At 47.4% G+C, this 24944-nt stretch overlaps 2 protein-coding genes across 2 annotated transcripts in view; one reads left to right on the plus strand and one right to left on the minus strand.

The window, feature by feature from the left end:
• LOC118889320 (OTU domain-containing protein 7A) overlaps positions 1 to 24944 on the plus strand; it is a 382992-nt gene that overhangs the window by 89587 nt on the left and 268461 nt on the right. The gene's annotated exons all lie outside the window — the stretch shown is intronic.
• On the minus strand, positions 331 to 671 carry LOC118889346 (10 kDa heat shock protein, mitochondrial-like). The gene has a single exon (XM_036841172.1). The coding sequence runs from the start codon at positions 669 to 671 to the stop codon at positions 363 to 365; it is 309 nt and encodes a 102-aa protein (XP_036697067.1). The 3' UTR covers positions 331 to 362.

Genomic DNA, 24944 nt, shown 5'->3' on the forward strand with positions numbered 1-24944 from the left:
GCTAAACTATTGTTATTTTGGCTTGCTTAACTGTTTCCTTTCTTTCTGCATTTTTTTCACTTCTCTGATTAAATTTACTCTTTGGAAATCAGGGAAGGCCTAAGAAGCTAAGGTTTTTCTGCAGACAGGAGACAGGCAGAGGACATGGGGGTGGAGGGTGTCTATTCAGCGAAGGCCCCATGGGGTCCTGCTCGGTTACAGTTCCTGCTCTGAATCTTGTTGCATTTTTTTCCCATTAGTTTGGATATCATTGGTTTATTATAAAAGAGAAACATGGAAATTATTTACATGATGAAAGATTTCAGAACTTCAGTGGAATAGGCAGCTAGCTTCACGTGATGCCATTTCAATAGTGACTTATTTTAGTCAACATATTTTCCAAGAATGTCACCATCTCTAAATAAGAAATAATCCTTGTCGTCTAGAACTACTTTGGTGCCTCCATATTCTGGGAGAAGAACTTTATCTCCGACTTTCACACCAGCTGGTTGAATCTCTCCACCCTTTCCTTTAGAGCCCGATCCAACAGCTACTACCGTTGCTTGCAATACTTTTCCTTGTGATTGTTTTGGAAACATAATGCCTTCTTTGCTTACTGTTTTGGCTGCACTTCTTTCAGCTAATACTCGGTCAAAGAGGGGAAGAAACTTTCTAAATGCCTGTCCTGCCATGACTCCGGTTGCCACAGTTCGTACTCTGCTCTCTAGCCACCGCCACAAGGAAGAGACCCTCTAGTTGCATTTTGTGCAGGCTCTCCAAGCCTCATCTCAGCCTTCAGTGAAATGTGAATGATGCACCGTCCTCACGGGGTTATCATGAGGGTTTCGGGAACAAGACTGTTAAAGCATTTGGCCAGGTGCCAGGCTTGGAGGAAGAGGGAAGAGCCTGAAGCTCCGTGCAGGGGAAGGCACTTAGCACCACTGGCTGCATTCAGAATTCTTTGTGCCCTAGGAGGCTTACCTACGAGTACAGAGAGGTCAAAATGTGCCCCACGTTGCCCAGCTGTGCTCCCATCCCCAGTGCTCTGTAAAGGTGGGTGAGGAGGTACCCTCTGTGGGATCTGCCTGGGAGGACATAGGAAGTTAACAGGAATCCTAGCCCACTGTTGTCCCCTCTCAGAAATACTGGAGAGATCAGCCAGTCCATAACTGTGTGTGTCATAGCTCCTCCTCCTCCTACCTCAGCTCTCCCTCACTCTAAAACCTCTGTGGAGCATAGTAAACCTACCTCCCCCAGGTCGGCTCTCTGACTGAACCCCTGAGGGTGTCTGAGCCCCATGTTACGATACTGTTCTGAGCAAATGAAGTGAAACCACCGTGGTGCTAAGAACTGCAGTCAGCCCTCCTCCCGCTGAGCGTCTGGTAGACTGGAAACCTCAGGTACCTTGGGATCACCCACTGGCTAGGAGAGGCCCCCAGCAAAGCCTGTGCATGCATCTAGGATGACCTGCGTCCTCCTGTGTTACTCCTCCCTGGGATGAGAAGGAGAGTGCAGATCTGAATTTGTGTAGATTTCTTTTAGTCCCAAGTTGCTGTTTTCAGGGATAGTCTCATTTTCAGTATGAAAAAAAACATAATGAACATAACTAGATTGTATTATCATTTAAAAGATTCATAACAGCAGTATTTTTTTTTTAATTTATTTACTTATTTTATTTATTTTTGGCTGTGTTGGGTCTTCGTTTCTGTGCGAGGGCTTTCTCCAGTTGCGGCGAGCAGGGGCCACTCTTCATCGCGGTGCGCGGGCCTCTCACTATTGCGGCCTCTCTTGTTGCGGAGCACAGGCTCCAGACGCGCAGGCTCAGTAGTTATGGCACACGGGCTTAGTTGCTCCGTGGCATGTGGGATCTTCCCGGACCAGGGCTCGAACCCGTGTCCCCTGCATTGGCAGGCAGATTCTCAACCACTGCGCCACCAGGGAAGCCCACAGCAGTATTTTTAATCTTCATTTTTACAGATCTTTATTCAATATCAGAACAATGACTAAACTCTGGAGAGAAAAGAAATTAGCTGTTATTTCAATGAACGTAAATAACATTGATTTTTATTTTTAAATTAAATCTTGAGTAAATTAATTCATAAATCTGGGTTGCCTATAAACCCTAAGAGAAGCAATAACATTTTATTTACTTGCAGGTTAAAATGGTCTCTCTTCTCATGAAACACTCACTCAAAAAGCCAGAGTAGGTTCTTACCCAGGACACCCAGGGAAGGGACATTCCCTAGCCAGTAGGCTAGGGGGAGGAGAGGCTGTTGAAATGATTTCCTGATTTCCATTACTCAGATGTAAGTTTCATGAAGGCAGGGTTTCTTTTTTGGTTTGTGTTCACTGCTCCATCCCCAGCCTTTAAAACAATGCCAGCTAGCACTTAGTAGGTGCTTAATAAATATTTGGTGAATGAGTGAAGCAATCATTTATCATTTATAGTTTTCTCCCATTCCCCCCCCATCATATACCAGTAACAATGGGCACTCAACAAAATTAGGAAGTGACCATTTTATATTAGAATAGGTGTTTATATCATTGGGATTATTACATTGCTTTGTGCATGGTGAGATAGAGTTATTAAATAATCTCTTTAAAGATCTAGCTGTCAGTGTAAAGTTACTTTGCCAGATATTAAGGCATACCACAAATCTCTAGTGATTAAAAATTGTGGTCTTGTGCAAGTACAGACAAATGGACCCACAGCACAGAAGAAGGAGCTCAGAAACAGACTTCCATAGGACAGGAGCTTAATATACGTTAAGGTGGAACCACAAATCAATAAGGAAAGTTTCTACATAGAAACTCTCCATAGAGGGAAATTTGAATATAGAGAAAAAGAAAACTGGATCTATACCAAACACCACATACAGAGGTTAAAAAGACTTAAATGTGAAAGATAAAATTATAAAGTTAATTGAAGAAGGTTTAGCTGTAGGAAGGACTTAAATGAACCTGACGAGCACAAATTATAAGGCAAAAAAAAAGAGAAAGAATTTGATCACATTAGAATTAAGAATTTCTGTTCAATGAAGGTGACCTTGGATAGCACCCACAGTCAGATGACATTCTGAGGGGAATCTCACCAATTTCAAGTAACAATATGCAGGGAACTCTTCCAAAGCAACGGAAACCAAGAAAAGCCCAGATGGAAAAAAGGGCAAAGTATCTGATCAGACATTTTACAGGACAGGAAAATCACAAGGTTAAAAAGCAAAGGAAAGATGCTCCAAATCATTTTTAATCAGAGAAGCATGCATTGGAGGGCAACTGAATGGCCTTTTGTAAGTGACAGTGAAATGGTTGTAAGCCTTCCACTAGTAGCTCTGGTCACGAAAACAGGCAGACTTGAGAAAATGACACCTCCCTCCCCCTTCCAGAACTGTGATTTAATAATGACAGAGAATGAGCAGGAAACGTGTGTCATTCTGTTCATAAGAGGCAGAGACAAGAGTAGGGATGCTTTCTAGGAAGAAGGCAACAGTGGACCATGGAGGGGTAATGGAGGACAGTAAGCAGAGAGGCCAGGGGAGACCAGGGCAGGCAGGAGGCGACCCTCTGTCCCAAAGGGTGCCATGGAGTCTGGAGGGAAGGGAGATGTTGGCCCTGGTCTCCCCCAGGACCCCCGCAGCCCAGCAGCTCCCATGCCCCCTCCAGTCCTGGTTGGTGATCCTGGTGGTAACAGCCACCACCAAGCCAGAATCAGCCCAGAGGGTGGGAACTGAAGTGACTGAGGTCCCCGATGGATGCTGGCAGGGGAAGAGGACAGATCCTACCCCAGTTTATCAGAAAGGGCGTCCCTGGCTCTTCCTGGAGAGATGCTCGGAAAAGCTGGGAAGCTGCGCTGAGATGCAGAGCCGCACAGGTCCTCTGAGTGCCCTCGTGGGCAGGGGGTGGGGTGAGGCAAGTCAGTTCGGGGGTCATTCTCAGTGTCCACGTGCCACCTGCCCCTTCGCATTGGGTGCGAGGTTTGCAGTGCTTTCTGTGGATGGTGGTTAGAAGAGCCATCCTGCGTGACTGCGGCAGGGTTATTCCCAGCAGTCCAGGGCAAGACCCCTGGCGCTGGCCTCTGTCCCCCCTCTGCCCCTGGGCTATTGCTCCCAGAGGAAGCCCTGCCAGTGTCCCATCACTGGGGCCCGGTGAGTGTTTCCTGAGCACTCCTAGGGGCCAGCCATGTCCCGAGTGGGCTCTGAGGCCGCAGAGGTGAGCACGCCCGCATCCTGGTGGGGAAGACAACACATAAACAAGAAAATGATCTGGCGGTGATAACTGCGGTGCAGAGAACTAAGGGTGGTGTGGCAGAGAGAGCCTGGCCCACTCCAGCCTGAATGGTCAGCAGAGTGTCTCAGAGGAGACGTTCAGGGTGAGACCTGTACCAGCGGAGGAGCCAGGCAATGGGAACAACAGATGAAAGAAGCTCCGGGTTAGGACCCAAGGCGGCCAGCTGGTCGGCGGGGCGTGGGGCCCGGGATGCCGGGGTGGGGGGAGGCAGGGCTGAGCAGGACAGGCTTTTGTGAGCCTGGCCATGGAGTTTGGGTTTCAGACACTGGGAGGTTTTCAGTTGGGGGTGATGAAATCTGGTTTTTGCTTTTTAAAAAAGTCACTGCCTGCTGTGTGGGGCTTGGACTGTAGTCAGGCAAAGGATGCAGGTGTATCAGGCAGTGGGGCAAGAGGTATTAGGAAGTAGCCAAGGTGGGGACATGGAGGCCACAAGAAAGGGAGAGATGTGATGTGTGTTCTAATCTGCCCACTGGCTGCATGTGGGGCCAGAAAAAGAGAAGAAATCAGGAAGACTTAGGTTCTTGGCTGGGAAGCTGGGTGGCTGCCAGTGCTGTTTATTAAGCTGGAGAGGGAAGAGGAGGGGTTGGAGAGGGTGTGGGATAGGAAGTGAAGAGGTCTGGCTGGGTGAGGCTGGGTTGGAGTGAGTGGAAACGTCAGGAGGGCAGGCAGACGCAGAAATCCAGAGTTGCGGGGAGATGTCTGAGCTGGAGGTAGGGCTGTGGCCTCCTCTGCGTCGCACAGATGCTGTTTAGAGCCTTCACGTATGAGTGCATTTAGGGAGAGTGTCGATGGAGATGGAGACAAGGAGCAGCCCCGGCTGAGCCCTACTCCCCAGGACCTTTGTCCTCGGGAGCTGCAGGGGAAGGACGAGGCCCAGGAGAGCTGCAGGAAGGCAGGTTTCAAATGGGGCAAAGGCCCCCTCTGTGGAATATTCTTGAAGGCCAGTTAATATAAAATCCACTTCATGGCAGATCATAGGAACACATGTCAGCCTGGTCAACACAAAGCCGACTAGAAAACCTTTTAGCTGCTGGGTTATCTGACTCCCTCATCATGGGCCCATGTCACAAATACCCGTTTAGGTAAGCTTTTCCTATTCTACAAACTAGAAGCGGAGATGTGACTTCCTTACTCAAAAAGAGGGGCAAAGCAAGAAAACCAAAAAATAAGATGAATGATGGAATAGAAAATTTGGAAAAATCCCTAATAAATCATTAATTTTGTATACTTAACAAAATCCAACTTCCTAGGGACCAGGTGACTCACCTAAGATGACAGCTCATTGTAAGCTCAAGACTAGAAATCAAGACTTCTCCCTCTCAGCCCACTGTTTGCACCACGAGTATTCTGGGAAAGGAAGTCACTTTGTGTAGTAGTTTGTATTTGTTAATCCTAGACTCCTACTTTGTCCACTATACATAAAACAAACAATAAAGTCCTACTGTTTAGCACAGGGAACTATATTCAGTATCCTGTAATAACCTATAACGGCAAAGAATCTGAAAAAAATGTATAACTGAATCACTTTGCTGTATACCTGAAACTAACACAATATTGTAAATTAATTATACTTGAATAAAAAAAAAAGTCACTTTGGTAAATGTCCCAATTCTCTGATTCTTACCCCAACTTACAAAGAGGACCTTGACCTCTGACTCTGTCTCCTTGAGACCTTCCCTCGGGCAGTTCCATAAAGGGAGTACCTCCTCCTGCAGGCTTGGTGCCTCAAGGCAGTGTATGCTGCCCCCAGGCTGCCATTAGTGGGTTGAGGGCAGGTGGGCCCAGAGGGCTCTACAGGCCACGGGAGTTAGTTACATTGTCTGAGTTGCTGTGAGACATCGGCTGGAAGGCAGCTGAGCAGTGGAGCCAGTTGCAGCCCCCCAGCGCCCTCATCCCAGGGTCCCAGATGGAATTGTGCCCTCCCCACACACTCAGACTTCAGCGAGCTGTTTTGTGCTTTCTCTTCTTTTTTTAAGATTATTTAATGCCTTCCTCCCTTCCTCCCTTCCTTCCTTCTTCCCTTCCTTCTTTCCTTCTTGTTAGAGGATATCTTTGAGTCTTTGAGTCAAGAGACCTGGGTTCCAGTCATGGCGTCCCCTCGGAGGTCTTCAGCGTTCTCATCTATAAAACGAAAGCTTTAGGGTCCCAAACCAGCAGCGTCAGCATCACCTGGGAACTTTCTAGAAGTGCGCATTCTCAGGCCCTCCCAGCCCTCCTGAATCAGAATCTCTGGGCGTGGGTTCAACCACTTGGTTTTCACAGTCCCTGCTGGTTCTGACCACCCATCCACCCAGCCCACCGCCATGGTATCAGAGGTCCCTGGCCGCTCTTGGCCCTGGTCTATCTGGGAGGGATGACATTCTCCATCTCCCAGGGATGCTGAGTCCACAGGGCAGTGGTGCTACACCTCCGCATGGTAGAACCTTAGAATCCAGAGATGCGTCCGGCTGGGAGGACTTTAAATTGTACCCTCACCCTTCCTCCCAGCTGTTGAGAATCCTCAGACTGGATGGGACCTGGGAATGAAGTCTCCCGGCCCTGGCACCAGTAGCTCTAACTGCATGAAAATGGTGTGGAGGCAAGGTTGGTGGGTTATAACGCAACACTGCTTTTCATAGTTTTACCTCTGTCTTCCACAGAAACACAACTACTGGTGTCTTTTTGCAGATATCATTGTGACAAGGAGAAGAATAAGGATTGGCATTTTCTGCTCCCTTTTCCCACCTGCTCCCCACCCCCTACCCCACCACCTTCCCCTGTGTTGCTCTGCTCTGGGGCCAGCTGTGCTCATCAGATGGATCTGAGAAGTGGAAGAAAATAAGAGGCTGAAATCATTCATATTTGAAACGGGAAAAAGCTTCTGCTGAATAACAGACTGGAGCAGCCAGCGGAGAAGAGGAGGAAGGGGCCGGGGTCGTGAGGAGACTCAGGCAGCTGACTCAGTTGGGGAGTTTAGGGCAGTGGATAAGCCCCAAGTCATGACACGGGCTCACAGTGTGTGCGGCGTGAGTCCCCATCCCTGGTGACCCTCAGGGAAGGCATCCACTCCCAACTTTCTTACAGAAAAGCTGAGACCATCCAGTCTCAGGGTTAGGGTTAGGGTTAGGGGTTAGGGTTAGGGTTTGGGTATCTTTTGAATGTGCTGCCTATTGAAATCATCATCAGGGTGTGAGCAAATGTGTCCAGGACTTTTGAGGTTGTGATAAGGGACCTCAATAACACCAGACTAGGTGGGGAGAATATGCATTTGAAATATAATCATGGAGAAAGACAAGTGTGTTGTCCTTATGCTTATGTCTTTTAGTTTCAGAGAGTTCATGTAAATAGTGGCCTTACATTATTTTTTATTTCCAAAATTAACATTTAGCACTAGAAACATTGACACCATTGACATTTTGGTGGGGATTACTCTCAGACACCTTGGGAGCGATTGTGTTTCTTGGGGAATACCACAGCAGGCCAGGAAACAAATATTCCCACTTGTTTGTATGTGAGGCTGAATATGATTCTGATTCCAGACAAAGTTCCCAGCAGATCTCTTAGTTTCTACCCCGTGTGGGGAACGACGTGGCTTGGCGATGTTTAACGTTGCTTATAGTGAACACTTGTAGATATTCTTTGTAACCTTCACTCAGTGTTTAATTGGGAGTATCATCCCTGAGAGTCTCAAAAGTTTGAAATTAACTTCCAACCTCCTTAAGACTTCAATGATGTCAGAGATCTAACTAGGTCTAAGAGATGGTCATCACTGTATGACAATGGCCAGAGAGACTGGAGAGAATAGAATTTGGAGTTGGAGTCCCTGGATTTCGTAATTGAATGGCCTTGGAAAAGTCACTGAATCTCTTTGAGCCTCTGTCTGTTCATGTGTAAAATGTATATAAAATAGAATCCCGGAATATTGAAGATGGAGCAGTGGAGATGATATGAACAAGCTCTGCGTAAACTACAAAGGGCCCTGCAAATCTGGGCTCTGTGCTGTGGATGACTTTGGGGTTCTCAGCACCTCTGTTCTAAGGATGCCCTTCCCTTCAGCTCTCATTTGTGCATGTGCATAGAAACGGCCCTGTCCCTGCACCCCAATACCACTGGTACCACTACTGCAGTTGATTGACAGGTGCCTCACCCATGCCAGGGCCGACACAGTCCTAGCTGTGGACTGTTGATGACTGACCCAAGGAGGGTACCTGAAGGGCAAGGCATTCTTTCCTGGGACCTTGCACGTGGTTCTTCAGGAGAGTCTTCTCTTCATCAGTAGCCACTGGGATGGAAAACAGGAGAGGCAGAGATGGGAGTTGAGAGAACATCGTTTGTGTACCTTATAGCATAACATTGGTTCCTGCCCGGTCTGGGGCCCAGATCGCTCCTGGCTCTCAGAGTCAGTTTCACCAACTCGTGTGGGTTTCTGTAACTGCAGTCCAAAGAGCCCTTTGGCATGATGACACCTTCATCAGGCACATTAGTACAAAGTCTTTTCTGTATTTCTCAGGGTCTGAAATCAGGTTTAATGCATTAATACAAGGAAGAGAAAGTATAGGTATAAATATTGGAAAGGCAGAAACAAAACTTATTCTTTGCAATCAATTTACCTAGAAAATCAAAGAGAACCCATTCATTCACCCAGTTATTAAAAAATGAATTCTTGATTATTACTCTGGGTCTGGCATTGTAGAATGACAGAATGATAATTCAGTATACTGTCCAACTACAAGATACTGTAATGATATAACAGTAGGCTTTTAGGTTAAATAAAGCATATTACAAATTCTTTGATGTTGGACAAGGCTTGGGCCATTACTGGGGGATTCCCTGTATTCCATAGGGTCTTATGCCGGTATGAATTCCCTGATTTCTTCTAAGGATTGAACCATATCTAAAGATCTTCCCATATTGTATTCATGGGAGGGATTTTGCACTGCTGTGAATTCTATGCTATGTGTGACATTGCCTGCCATTTCTCTAAGCCTCTCTGCATTGTCTTTACTCAAAGGGATTCTCACCATTATGACTTCTATGATGTATTTTGAGGCTTGAATTAAGTCTAAAGAACTTCCTACATTTTTCACACTCAAAGGTTTCTCAGCAGTAGGAGTGCTCTGATTTCCAGCAAGTGGGTGCTGTGCACTGAATGCCTTCCCACACTCATTGCAGTCACAGGGCACCTCTCCAGTATGAGTTCCGAGAGGCTTTCCACATTCCTACAGCCATTGGGTCCTCCTCCATTATAGGTTCCCTGATGCAGGGAGGGAAATGTACGTTTTCTGTACATGGTCATCTCTCCATAGCTGATTAGCTACCTAACTCCAAACTTGGAAAATTTATCATTCCTATTAGAGAATCAAATCCTTTCCTGCTGTGTCCTTTAAGAACTCAGTTTCAAGGTAACACATAGCTTCACTTGCTAAGCCAACAAATGCGTGCTGTCTTCTTATTCCTTCCCTCACAACCACCAAGGGTCCCTTTTGTTACTCCAATAATGCAATCACATCTGGCTTAGAAAACACAATGTCCTGCCTTGCGATCAAGCTACTTGTTTCCGTGACCACGTGGTGGTGGACCTTCTTGGGAGCAAGGTCCAGACAACCCTACGGTTCCTGCAGGACACACCCGCCACGCCTCTGCATGTCATGGATCTCTGTGCCATGGTTTTCCACCTGCAAGGTCTGATCAGTCCTCCTTGGGTTTCTCCGGTTGGAGAAGTATCTCTGGAGCCAAATATCTATGTTGAGATGTAAAACAACATTTTCCCTCCTCCTTGAGGTCCTTCTTTTGGAGAACAGCAGGCTTACGCATGTAACAAGACGGAATGAGGAGGGAGGCTGGGCCATCTCTGACATCAGTTCAGGGTCCCAGCTCAGAGCTCTGGAGATGTTGTGGTTCTGAGCCACGGAGTGGCTCTCTCAGAGCTCTGCCAGGGGGTCCCTTCTAGACCTCCCCATCCCAGAGTGAGTTGGCTCTCCCTTCTTGCTAGAAACCTTCATTGTCAGACCCACTATCTGACTTTTTTCTTGAGGACATTTCTCTGCTGCCACACGTGTGGTTATGAAATGTGGTGACGGAGGAAGCAGCAGGGCACAGAGAGCCATGGGGTGCAGTGACACAACCCACAGCGGTGCACTCACACAGGATCCCCTGTCACCTGTCTCCCAAGCATCGTCCACCACTCACCACTGCACCCATAGCTGAGGCGATATACCCCAGCCTTGAGCCACAGCCCCTTCCACTGGCTCACCCACCCTCTGTCTGGCTCATACAAAAGGAGGTTCTTGTAACACAATTCCTGTCCAAGCTCCAGGCCTCTTTGTCTTCAGTGCCCAGGCAAACTCAGAAAGTATTGTTGGAAGATAGAGAACTTGCTGTACTAGATAAAAACCTTTGTTTTAAATAATAGTAGTAGCTAATATTAATTGAATGCTTATTCTGTACCTAGCCCTGTTTTGTGTGTGTTACAGAATGCATCATTGAATTTTCTGATCTTGCCCCACTTTATAGATGAGGAAACTGAAGCTCAGTAAGATTATGTTGTTTGTTCAAAGTGACACACCTAATATGTGGCTTGAATAGGGCAGCTTTCACTGCTACGTACGCATACCCAAATGTCCTGGCTCAAGTGCAAGGGCATTCTTAAGTTAATTTGTTTTCTGCTTTATTTTTGTGGTTGTGTTTCTGTAATTCTGACTGATGGTGAAGAGGACAAAGGCTGTTGGTACATTTGGTGCTATTGTGTTGATTTGTGCAAAGGCACCACCTTTGCTTTTCACCATCAGTGTCAGCACCGTGAAAAGACAAACACCATCTTAGAGTGATTGTTTTGACCTTGTGGATCCCCTGGAAGGGTCTTGAGGAAGCTCCGCTTTGGGGTTCTTTCACGGCCATTGAAGTCCGGGCCCCTGGGTGCTGGAGACATCATCCCCTCCATACTTGCCCACAGCAGGTGTCTGTTAAACTCAGCTTTTTCATTTCCTGTTTTCTAGCAGCTGGGGGTTCTGCCTTTTTTCCCTAGTCTTTAAGTACTTTCTCCCTGGGTTTCCAGAATGCCACAGCGTTTCGGTTTCTCCCCAGCTCAGTGGCCACCCCTTTCCCAGCCCAAGTGTTGGTTCTTGGTATTTCCTTGTCCACCTGACCTTCAGATGTTGGAGTTCTTGCAGGCTCAGTCCAGAATCCTTTTCTTTTTAACTCAACTCTTGTTTGGTGTCTCAAGACCCGGGGCTTTCAATGCTAGTTTTGTGCAGATTCCCAAAGTTATCCCACCACTCAGAACTGTCCTCTGTGGCCCGGGCCAGCATGCTAGTCACCTGGGTGACATCCCCACGTCAACGTGGGGTTCCAAAGGGAGCTCTGTCTGTCGGCCAACTTCTGCTCCAGGCCTCCCGATGTTCAGAGATTTTGGATTCACATGTAACACCTGTCTTTCAGCACAGCCAATCCATCATGAAGTCATGAGAAGTTATTTCTAAAATTACCTGCTTTCCATTGTCACTGCCCATCTGCCAGTCAGGTCCTCAGGCCCCTTGCCAGGACTGTTGCTGTCACTGTCTGCCTGGCCTGCCCTGCCCCACACCATCCCCCAGCCAGGGCCCCTACTCAGTCCCTCCCTGTTCAACACTCCTCAGGCTTCCCGCCGCCCTGCCTGCACCCATGGGGCCCTGTCCCTCGCTTTCTGACCTCACCTTTTGCCTCTTTACCTGCCCATCCAGATCCAAGCACATTGATCTCTGGTGGACTCTGGGGACAGACCCAGCCTTTGGCCCACTCTGGGCTTTCTGTTTCTGGTTATGAAGTTCCTTTGGGCCTCATTTCAGTGAGCAGCTCTGCAGCTAAGCTCCTGCATCCCCCCCCACAGACTCCCGTATCGCCTTACCCTGCACCCCCTCATGACTCCTCTAACCTTTGGGTTATCATCATGCGGTCAGTCCCCACCAGTGTGGGTTCTGAGCCAACCGGAGCCCACCTGCCTTGTTCCCGCACGGAGGCAGGGTGGGTGCAGTAACTACGTTGGGAACACGGGCATCACAAAAGACCCCCGCCCACCAGTGAGAAAACACATGCCCTCAAATGGCCAAAGGACCGGGGAAAACAGTTCACAAAAGAAAAATAGGAATGACCTATGAGGTTTCAAACCGTGTCCAACTTTGCTAGTAATCGGTTTCTGGAAAACCACTCTGCAGTATGTATCAGGATCCTTGAAACTCATACTCAGTGCCCCACAGTCCCACTTTTAAGAATCTTTCCTATGGAAACGACTAAAGATACGATGCAGACTTATATGTGAGGATGTTTATCCCTTATTATTTAAAATCTGTCCTAAGTGGTTGGAAGTAGTAAAAATGCCCCTCGTTAGGATAAAGGTTAAATGAATAAACAGTGGGTGAGGTGAGTGGCCCAGTGTGGCTGGAGGATAGACAGTGCATCTGGGGATGGAAAGGCTATGTGGGGACCAGGCAGTGCAAGGCATCGGGTGCCAAGTCAGAATCTAAGGGGAGGGGAGGTTGTGTTGTCCTAGCTGACCCAGGATAGACCTGGGGTGTGTGTTGCCTTTAAAAATGTAAAGATATACCCGTTGTCATAGTCAGGCATTAAAATACATTTTTGTGAGCAAGAATGCAAAACCATGCCTTTCAGGAAAGACAGCTGGGTGCCAAGGGTGGTCTCACAAAGTTGGGGTACCTGGGAGGGCCCTGTGTCATGTGCAGCCTCGCATAGCCCCAAACTTCGACATACTCAAGCTGGTCTGGTTCAGGATGTTCTGGTTACTAACTGCTTCATAGCAAATGACACCACAACTTAGCAGATAAACCACTTTTTTATTAAGCCGGATTCAGACACAGTGAAGATGGCTTGTCTCTGTTCCATGACATCTGGGGCCCCAGCTGGAAAGAATGAAGATGGGATTAACCTGAAGGCTCCTTTTGGGGCCTGGGTTTGGATGACGCAAACACTAGGATTGCCCACGGACCGCCTGCACACGCCTGTCCGTGTGGCCTGGCATCCTGATAGCATGGCGGCCTCAGGGCTGTTGTTACAGGATTCCAGGAGTCAAGGCTGCATCACCTGTGACCACCCATCCTAGGAGGTCACCCCCTGCCTGCTGTGTTCTCTTGATCCTATGGTCGTGAGCCTGCCAGGAATCAAGGGGAAATGTAGTGGACACCTCCTCTTGGGGAAAGGGGTAGCAAGGCCATGTAGTAAAAGAGCAGATATGATGCTGTGATAATAGAAATGCCCTTGCCTTGTTAGAAAATAGTTTGCCACAAGGGGTATTATTAACTTTAACCAGGCAAACAAGAGGCTGATGTATAACCCTACTGTTAAAATTTGCTGTGAAAAACTGCTAAGTAGAGCCAGAATATGTCCCCCTATGGTCAGTGCCGCCTTCTCCCTGGGGAAAGTCTACAGAAGCTGCTGACTGTTTAGAACATGGCAATATGAGGAATTGAGGGTCCAGCATCTCCAACCATCCAACCTAGTGCCAGCCCGTCTTGTGTAGAGATGTACTTAACAGTCAACTTGGCGGAAGACTCCTACACATCCCCCTGCCCTTTCTCCTCTGCGGAAGGCAGCATGAGCAGCTCTTTCTTGGTGGGGATCTTCTTACCGAAGAGGACTCCTTCCTCTGTTCTCCCCACATAACTTATGTGGGGAGACTTAGCTAGTAAGTAAAAACCCCTTACTGAATCCCTTTTCCAGGCCAGGGGCATTTTCCAGGGTCACTGAAACCTCAGGCTTCAGAGTTCCCAGGCCCAGGATAGACAGTCACAGGCGCCAAGCTCAGGATGGCTCCTGCTGGCGCCTCCTGTGTCCTGCAAGACTCTCTGCTGTAAGGAGGCTTGATATAGGTTTCTTGTTAGTTTAGTTCAAGAATTTAATCCAGAGTGAGTTTGATTACCCCCTGATTTCTAAAAGATAAGTAGCTGTTTCTTACGTTTCAGGAGCCCCTTTAAATAAATGATTTAGATATAATATATACATAAAGTAGGAGCTAGTTCGAACATTAAGTGCTTATGTGCACATTATTAGAAGTGGAGAAAACAGCAGGAAATTTCGTGGGACCAGCTAAATTGATGCCTGGTTGCTTTATTTTTGTATGTATCACAGCGCATCGTACTACTCTGTCCTGGGCCTCTGGGCCGCCCTAGGAAACTTCAAAGGCCTTCACTGGAAGTAGGCAGGTGTGCAATTCCCAGTCTCTTGTAGGTTCTCTTTGTAACTCTTGCAGGGTTGGCAGGACCCTTGGAGAAGGTGAATTCCAAACCCTCCTTTATCAAAGACAGATCTAGATTGGCCATGCCCCTTCCCTCTGTGTCCCTGTGTTTTAGGCCCCCACACCCCATGTCCCTCTCGCTCATCCCCCCTGCCCCCCCCCAGGCCTACACAGTGTCCAGAAGGAGGGCTCTGGTGACCAGAGGTTAACAGTGACAATCTGGTTTGATGTTCAGGAAGTTTCACCAGGAGCCCAAATCTGGGCTGAAAAAAGTGTGACAATACTTTGAAGTTGTTTCCTGGAGGTTCAGACCCAGGCAGACATCTGTTTTAATATACAGAGCCAGGGCAAGGAGCAGGTTCTTCCTCTGCCTGCAGGAACGTGAGGTATGCAGGAATGTGCATCTTTTTTCTTATGTAACAAATGCTATTTATATGAAATGATTGGCTTTATCACACCCATGAGATAATTCTGATACCAGGTTTGCTTCCCATGCAGCCTCTAAGAATGTGGATGAAATGCATATGCTGCCTGGCTGCCTTTGAGTGCAAGTTTAAATCAGTGAAGCAGACTTTTCAAAGTGCACTAGCACCGTGTGACTCTTTCTTATGCGAGTTTCAGTTCCAAGATCCCAGCGAGGTGTCAGTTTGGGGTCACAGTGCCGCAAAAGAAAGGGATGCAGGGCCTCGGGGACACGCTGGCCTCTGGGCTCAGCGGTGCACATGGGCTCGGGAGGTGCAGTGTTCGACCTCTACAGTGAACCTGGGAGAGAGCTAAAGGGAGAACAGTCTTTTTTTTCAAAATGACTGGAACTCTTCTGTGGAAATGAACTGTTTAGATGTATTCAAAGTGTCTAAAATATTTTTTTTTTTATTTTCATCAAGTAGATTGTATCCTTTTAAGATACAGCTGTTTTCCCGTGTCCCGTCTGTGTAACTTTCCTATGGGGCTGAAATGCAACATTTTATTACAAACACTGGTGTCCACAGTGATCTTTGTTTTATGGATCCTGTTGAAATTACAAGACTGAAGAGTGAAGACATTATTCTTGATTTGGGGGGTTGAGGAGGGGAGGGGAAGAGCAGGGAAAGAAAGGAACACCCCCCCATTTATGTGTGTGTAATATATGTATGTGCATCTTTTTTATTTTTTTAATTTTATTGAAATATAGTTGATTTACAATTTCTGCTGTACAGCAAAGTGATGCAGTTATACATATATATACATTCTTTTTCATATTCTTTTCCATTACGGTTTATCACAGGATATTGAATATAGTTTCCTGTGCTATACAGTAGGACCTTGTTGATTATCCATTATATATATACTAGTTTGCATCCGTTAACCTCAAACTCCCAATCAGATGTGTGCACATCTTGTTTGTTTTTTCAAAAAACATGTTTCATCTCCCACTCACGCCCCCAACTGAGGAGAGGTTTCCTCTGCATCGCGGGCACACTGATGCACACAAGCGCTCCTGGAGGGGAGGGGGCAGGCCCAGGGCAGGGCGTCCTCCCAGCAGGTGGAATGCTGCCCCTTGGTGGCAGGTGCGCTGTGTGTGGTTCTGGGGCACCTTCAACTAGAAGATGCACTTACTTTGTCAGGTACTTGAAACTTTGCCTTGGGTTCTATATCTTTTTCTTTTTGAAAAGTAATTTGCAGTGAGCGAGTCTGGTATTCTCAGACCTTCCCATCACCGTGGGGGATCCAGGTGGAACCCCTCCATCTCACACGTGGCACATCCGTCCTCACGGTTGTCATCCTCTGTGGTTTATCTGTGAACATAGCTCCTGGAGCCCCACAGAGGAGCCTTGAGGCTCTTATGATGTAGAACTTGGACCACAACCTGGAGCTACTGTGCTTAGACTTAATGTCTGCTCCTTCTGCCCCTCTCCGTGGGGCTAATAACTCAGCCAGTTCCATCCCTCTTCCTGAGATGGAGGCCCACTTGGCCGACCACTGGGAACTCTGTGTCTAAGAACCATTCCCCTTCATCCTAACCTGCCCCTCCTAGGGGCCCCTCCAGGCACACAGCCCCCAGGTGCTGTCCGCCACACACTTCACCCCAGGGCCCAAGCCAGAGACTGGGGAGGGGCCTCTTGTCCCCTTCCCCTGCCACCCTTCCCTTCCCAACCACGACTGCTTGTCACCCCTACCTGCTTCAACTCCCTGTGTCCATCCCCTTTCTCACCTCCCTCGGCCAGCGGTGTCCTGGCTCTGAACACTGCAGCCATCCTCTGACCAGGCTCCCGCCTTTGGCTACTTTGCATACAGAGTGGTCCTCTGTACACAGAATGGTGCAGAGCCCTTCCCCTTAGCCCCCTTTAGGCAGAACCCACCCCCCACCTTCTCCCCAGCCCACCTACTCCAGGGCCTGCGGGCAGGTCTCACTCAGTGTGCACCTGGGGTGGAGGCCCTGCCTGGCTGCCTGCTGGCCCCGGCCAGATGGCAGTAGGGCCTGCACTAGCCCCGGGACCCCAGCTTCCAGGCACTGTGCCCCACTCATGCTGCCTGCCTTGTGCGGTGCTCCTAGCCCAGCCTCCTTCATGGACAGAGGGTGAGGGGCCTCCCTCCATCGCCCAGCCATGCTGGCTGCCAGCTTTAACCCAAGACCCCAGAAACCCCACAGTGCCTCCAGGGTCCACGTAAGTGTCCTGATACCCCACTAGGCAAGGATCACATTTAGTTTGGTTCAGCATTAACCTTTTGAATCACCTTGAACCCATGGGAATACCAGCCATTAGGAGGGTGCTGTAGACTGCATGCCATGCTTGTGTCCCCCCAAAATGCATATACTGAAATCCTACCCCTCAGTGTGATGGTGTTAGGAGGGGGCGCTTTAGGAGTTAAATTAGGTCATGAGGATGGAGCCATCGTTAATGGGGTTGTTGCCCTTATAAAGGGACCCCATAGAGCTCCCCTGCCCCTTCCACCATGTGAGGACACAGAAGGCTCTATCCACGAACCAGGGAGCACACACCAGACACTGAGTATGCCAGCACCTTTATCTTGGACTTCCCAACCTCCAGATCTGTGAAAAATGAATTTCTGTTGTTTATAAGCCACCCCATCTATGGTATTCTGTTACAACAGCCCAAATGGACTAAGACAAGTGGTCAGGTGGCTTTATAACAAGATGTTCCATTTCAGGATTAATGATAGGAACCTATTAAATATATAGCAAGCTTCCCTAGTATACACTTAAAGCCCAATTTCATTTCCTAGAAAATTGAACAACTGCTTTTAGGGACAAAATGATGTTAAGAGCTCAGCTCTGGGATTGCACATCCCCTGAAGGGTGTTGTAAGGGCTCTTCAGTTCCTACAGACAGACCTTGGCAATCACGTCGCATTGCAAAACTGTTTGGTGCACAAGGGATACAATACTTTCTCCTCAGTGGTCCTAAGTCTTATGGTCCTTTGATTTTAATTTGGTTATAGTTTTAGTAGAGCAAAGCAGTTCCACTGAAAATGGAACTGTCGCTGTCCTCACCCCATTTGGTGGGAGGACTGCCATGCTCAAGGCTGACCACAGTAAATCTGGAACACTCTGTGTCTGACAAGGAGACATTTCTTTTCCTGCAGTCCAGCAAGGATGGGACACATCTTTGAAGGGCTTCCCTTTTTGGGCCAATTTCTCCCCATGAGGCTGAACCAGATTTTTTTCTGAGGCCGCCTCCCTTGTATTCCTGCTTCTCCAGATCGGATGGCTTAGTGTGGCTGGGCGGTTCTGACGCTGACCACCCAGGGTCAGCACAGACCCCACAAGTTAAGAGCATGGTCCCCAACAAGCCTGCCTCACTTCAGACACCGGGCACAAGTTCCACAGTCCCCAGACCACCTGTACTTCTGACTGCTACAAGTTACGTTTTATGATAAAGGTACAAATCAGGACCAGCCAAATGAGGACATGCACAGTGTGAGGCCTGTGAGCCTCCTCGTCCTCTCCCCATGGAGTTGGAGCATATGACCCACCTGGCACAGACGTGGCCACCAGCCAGGAAGGTCACCCAAGCCATTGTGTCCAGAGTTTTTATTGGGGTTTCACTATGGAGACGTGATTGGTTGGATCACTGGCCACAGCCCCAGTTCCCTCCCAGGAGGTTGGGAGGTTAGGCTGATAACACTTGACTCAAAGCCCCAACCTACTAATCACTAATCACATGGCTGGTCTTTGTGGCCCGGGCAGCTCTGTCCTGAGTCATCTGGTTAGCATAAATGCAGCTGTGATCCAAGGGATCCACCATGAATGACAAAGGCACTCCTATCACTCAGGAAATCCCAAGGATTTAAAGTTTACTTCCCAGGAAGCCAGGGACAAAGGCCAGACAGATTCTTTACTAGACAACAATCTGTCATCGGAGGTTAGTAAATTATGCTGTGGTTTCTAGTATAGATTCTAGCGTCAGACCGAGAGATGTGAATTCCAGCTTCTCACCAACTGTGTGACCTTGGGCAAGTGACTTCACCTCTCTTAACCTCACTTTTTCCTCATCTGTAAAATGGGGATGATGATACCTCATAGGATGGTAGAGGCAATGAAATAAAATAATGCATGTTAAGTGCTTTAAAAGTTCTTCACAAATAATACACCTTCAGTGTCACTTGTCACTATCTTTATAAAGAAGTGCAATCAGTGTCATAAAATATTACCTGTACACAAAATCTAACTTTAAAATGTTGATTTTCTTAACCTATTGCTTTATACCTCAAAAATCAATTGACTATTTCTTCCTGGTTAGCAAAGTTCAAGTGAGTAAAAGTGGTATTAAATGCATGATATACTTCTCCACCTTGAAAGTATTCATTTGTTCATCCACTGAAGTTTTACTGGACCTCCTGCTCACCAGCAGCTATGTCCGGAGCTGGGGCCATTGCTGTGGGAAGTCTCACCCCTGCCTCAGGAAACCTCCTCAGTTACATTACAGACCCAAGTGGTAGGAGTGTCTTAGTCCTGGCTGTTATGACAAAGTGCTATAGACTGGGTGGCTTACAAAAGAAATGTATTTCTCATGGTTCTGGAGGCTGGAAGTCTGAGATCAGGGGCCAGGCCAAGTTCTGGTGAGGGCTCTCTCCTGGGTTGCAGACAGCCGTCTTCTCATATCCTCACTTGATGGAAGGGGCGAGGGAGCTCCCTGGGGTCTCTTATAAGGTCACTGACCCCATTCAAAGCCCCCACCTTCTAATACCATTGCATTGGGAGTAGGATTTCAGTACATGAATTTTGGAGAGACACAAACATCTAGACCACAACAAGGAGTGAAGGGCTGTGGAGCACAGAGGGAGCTGGTCACTCACCCCTGTTCCTGGATGCTGTCCAGGCCTTCCTGCCTTCCTGTCCCCACCCATCAGCTCAGTCAGCAGATCCCCAACATCAGCTCAAGTCAGGCCATTCCGAGCAACCCCCTAGGGCCTGGAATCCATTCGGTAGGTCATAACCATCATTTTTTAATGGAATAGAATGAAAAATAGATGTACCTTAAAGGATAACCAGGGTAATTTTTGGTTCATACATAAATGCCCTGTCCCTCATGTAAAATCTTTCACAGTTGTGTGAATTTAAAAGTGTGAAAAGCACTGAACTCAAAGGTGAAGACATTTCTCACCAGGTGGGTGCGGAGGCCTCTGAGGAAGGACGGGGCACTGAGAGGGCCACACATCCTGAGCCGAGGGAGCAGGGGGCCAGCAGTGCTCCCAGCCCTGTGCTCTGCCAGGAGCTCAGAAGGCCAGCCCTGGGGCCACCCAAGCCAGCCTCAGCAAGGTGGCCAGGGCAGCCTACCCATGGAAGTGTCCCCAGACACACAGCTGGTAGCCAGTCCCCAGCCTCTAACAACCACGGGCCAGGGACTTCAGGGGCTGGGGGTGTCCTCACCTCCAGCCTGGGCATCGACACACGGGAGCTGCCAGCCATCGGCAGGGGCAGTGAGCAGAGGGAGATCTGTGTGTGTGCAGGGTTCCAGCACGTTCCAGAACATTCCAGAATGAGCAGGTGCATGCCTCTGTGTGTGCGTGCATGTATCTTAGTCTTTAAATTTCCAAACCTGCCCAGTTTGCCGAGAGACTTCTCTTATGTGAGGTCTGCATTCTGTGGGTGACCTGCCCACAAAGTTCCACCCTGGACTTTGCCCTTCTCCAGCACTCCCCACAGAGTGGTCAGGAAGGAGGTTTGTCACCACCTCTCTGCACAACCTTGGAAGCGTTCTAGTGAGTAAGCCTCAGCCACGCCGGGTGGGTGCTGGGCCCTGTAGGGGGGACACCCGCCTGGGCAGCTCTCAGAGGACCCCCCAGGGGGGCTTCTTCTCCAGGGCCTGGCCCAGAGCTTCAGCTGTGACTCAGAGCAGGATGTGTGTCCGTGTCCACTGAGGTGTGCATTTTTCCTGGAGTATTCTTCCGTTGATTTTTAAAAATTTGTCTTTACGTCAGATATTAACTGTATGACTTGCAGACTGAAATTAAGCTTTTAATACACTGCTGCTGGAAATCAAACTAGTTGAAGAAATCAAGGCGCTCCCATGCATGTGGGTTGGGTTTTTGAGACCAAGACATCCTTGTCCAGCCCCTGGTGCAGCCAGTTCCAACTTTGACCTCCTGAGGCAGACACTGACATTTTTCTTTTTCTTGCTCCCTGCCCCTGCCACGTTGCCCAGTTCTAAAATCATTCCTTTAGGCATCCAGGAGCAAGACTTTGTCCCCCTGAACTAAAAGCCCACTCATTAGGATTGAGTTAGAAAAATAGTGTCTCCTATGAAAAAGATCACATTTGGTTACTTAATAAATCAGTTTTCAAATAATGGTTTCCCCCCAGATATCTGCACAGCTAAGCCCTCATCTTCTCTAAGAGTTTGCATCCTCATCATCTTCTCCATGAGGCTGTTTGATTTTATGACCTTCTCTCCCACTCCCACCCCCTCCTGCCCAGCATGCCAGGTCCTCTGTTTTAGTCATAGCACTTACAGATTCATAATCTCTTCGTTAAGAGACTTATTATTTTTTATAACAGACTCATAACCTCTTGTTTAATTGACATTTTTTAATAGCAATTATTCATTGTTTGTCTGTCTCACCTACTGGAATATAAGCTCCCCCAGGGCAGGGATTTTTGTCCGTTCACTCCTGTGCGCTGAGCACCTAAAATAATTTCCATTGTGTGATTATTTGTGGAATGAACAAATACAGGATTTTTGTTAGTTTCCATAAACCCACACTGCTGAGCTTAAAAATGTATATGGGTCCATATATTTTGGCATTTTATTTCTTAAGCAGCTGAGTCTTAAAGCAAATAGGGCAATGATTCATGTAGTCAAACTCTCCAGGACTTTGGAATTGCTCAATGTTGAGAGGGGAGGTGTGTGTGTGTGTGAGTGTGTGTGTGTGTATATATGCACCAGGTCCTCCTTCCCTGATGGACTAGCCTGGCTCCCCCAGGAGGTGCTAACAGCTTCAGATCCTGCTTTGGGTGGTCTGATCTCCTGGGTTGACTCTTATTAAGGAGGTGTTCCAGCTTTTTGCTGTTTCAGTGCAAATGTCTCTTCTTCTCCCAAATTAATTCATGAGGCCAATCGTGTCTCCTAGACACCTGGGATCACTACTGAAGCCTCCATCAAAGGCATGCTGTGTAGTATCTGGATGTCGCCAGGGGGCTGACTCTGCTGTAATCAACAAGGAGCAATGGGTATTTGAGATCTGCCCTCCGGAGATAATGTCTTCCATGTGCCAGATGTGATCACATCCCCGTTGGCAGATAAGAGCTTCATTTTGGAAGGGCAAGTTCCAGCCAGAATGATTCACTGCAGGTAGATGGTCCTTCACTTGTCTCCCAGCTGGTTCTTAGTTCTCTTGTTCTCCTCCTCCGAAGATAGTATTTTTCAAGGTGTGGGAACATCTTGGTGATAGAGGAAGTCTAAAGCAGGGGCAAAGAGCCAGGATGAGGGCTCCTGGGTGCAGACATGCAGGCCGAGGTTCGGGGCAGCCATGGGGCTGGGTTAGGAGCTGTGGGCTTGGCTCCCACCCAGCAGGCAGCAGGTATGTTCCAGGGCTGCAGAGAGCACCTGTGCGAACCTGAACTTCCTGCTGACTCAGGGTTTTCTGTAAGGCCAAGGAAGCCTCGGGCAGCCCTCCTTGGAGGCCAGCATCCTGTGCTTCATGGCTAACTCTGTGGGACACCACGGGGAGGGCTTGTTACCAAACGCCAGTTTGTGTGCCCAACGCACAGTGAGGCCAAACAAACTGAAATGTTGTAGTTTGGAGCAGAGAAGGGTTTATTGCAGGGCCACGCAAGGAGTCGGGTGGCTCAGGCTCAGAAGTCCCCGAACTCCCTGAAGGGTTTCAGCAAAGCAGGTTTAAAGGCCAGGTGAGGGAGGGGCATGGTTGGTTGTTGCAATCTTCTTGGTGTCGGAATCCTTTGTTCTTGCAGCTCTCCATGTGGGTCAGGTCATGATGTTCCTGTAAACCTCCAACAAGACAAATGTTATTCTCTGTTCTGCAACTTTTTATCTCTATATGAATGGACTCTTAAAGGTCAGAGCCTTGCGAATGGGCTAGCCTGTATATTTCAGGCCACAGACAACATTCTTTTACAGAAGGTGCAGAGCCAGCATGACTAAGCACAGGCAAGGGAACACAAAAGTTAAAACAAAAGGAACAGATCTAATATGGAGTCAGATTTGTTCTTCCCTATTTCAGGCTGTTTTGGGGAAGAAAAGAAGCCTCTCATTCTGCCCTATCATAGTATATGGCTGTGTTATTGTTCATCTCCTGATAGCCTCGTTTTTTCACTCTTTTTAACCACCCTGCTACTACTTTCATTTCAGTGAGACTAATGCCAAGTTTTCTTCTTGACAATTAAACAGTGTGGTTGCTGAGAATCAGTTCTTATTGTTGTTGGTTTTAAAGGTGCTGGTGATCAGATTTTGATAGGTTATAAATTGGCTGTCCCAATCCCTCAACTCCTTATACCCTGTTTGTGGGACAGTAAATATGCTGTGGGGAGTGAACAGAGTTCATTTACATGAGTGTCTGTTGCCTGATTGGAAACAACAGTGTCACTTTGTATATTTCATATGATTTAAACCTATCAGAAGTTCCAGCATTCAGCTTGCCCTTCTCACTTTTCAGATAAAAAATGGAAATAAAAAAAGTTAACAAAGTCACCTAAATTTATACAGATAGTAAAGAGGACAGCCTGGAATTTGAACTGGGTTGAATGGGGAAGATGCTGCTACACCAGGTAGTGAGCTCTGTCAGATCACTCGTCATCTTAGCAAACTGCAAACCCGTGAATGTTTTGTATAAATAAAACTCCGTCTTAGGTTTCCCACATTCTGTAACACTGAGGAGAATACCTGCCAAATATTATTTGTTCATTCAATGTTTGTGGAATTACACATACACATATATATGTAATTATAATAGCCAGGTAATATCAACATTAATCAATAAAATCAGCTAAAAATTGAAAATATACAGGTAAAAACACCATTTTTAACATTGTTAATATTGAAAGAAGTGCTTACATTACTTGACATTATTTACAAACTTCTTGAATACATTGCAAATTAACAAATAAAAGTGGTTGTCAATATTAACCATAGTTAGAATTTAGCATAGCACATCTTTATGTTTTCGGGCTTATAATGTATATTGCAGGAGCCATTTTAACTTCATACATGTATGATGTAAATACAAGGAATAAGTTTTTCTTTTGAAGACTTTATTACATGCTTTTATTTTAAAGGGTATATGTCAGTGGTTCCCCAACTTTGCCGGGGAACTTTAAAAACTGCTGCTGTCTGACTTTAAGTCCCAGCCATTGTGATGTGATAGGCATAGGATTTAATCTGTATGTTGGGATTTTTGAAAGCTACCCAGGTGATTCCAATGTGCAGTCAAGTTTAGGAGCCCCTGGTATATGCAATGCATGAAGAATCATCAGATGTAGCATCTGAGTCTGCCCCAGTACTCCTTGATCTATTGATTTATTCCTTTATTCACTGTACATTTGCATAAATAAGCACTATGCCAACTACCTGCCAGGCATTGTGCAGATGCTGGGTACATAGTGGTGAATGAAAAAGGCATAGGCCTACCCCATGCAAGTTTAGTGTAGCAGAGGAAGACAGACAGTATACAAGTAAATAAATCAACACTTTAAAAATGTTAAAGACTGGAAAGTGAGTGGAAGGTCATGAACAACATGCTGTAATGGAGAATGAGTGGGGTTCCAGGCAGCAAGAGAGCATAGATGAATCCTCCAAGGCAGGATAGAGCTTGCCAAGTTCTAAGGACAAACACAGGGCTGACGTGGCCAAAGAGGAGATGGAAAGGGGCATGTGGTGCAAGGCTTTGGGAGCCATGCCAGTGACCTTTGCCTTGGACTTGGAAACTTGTGAAGTTGTTGCTTACTTTTAATGAAGCAAGGGAGTAGGAAGAGATGGCACACAAGGTTCTTGGTGGAGCCTATGCATTCATTAAACCAAGGA

The sequence above is a fragment of the Balaenoptera musculus genome, chromosome 2, assembly GCF_009873245.2.
Source record: "Balaenoptera musculus isolate JJ_BM4_2016_0621 chromosome 2, mBalMus1.pri.v3, whole genome shotgun sequence".
NCBI lineage: Eukaryota > Metazoa > Chordata > Mammalia > Artiodactyla > Balaenopteridae > Balaenoptera > Balaenoptera musculus.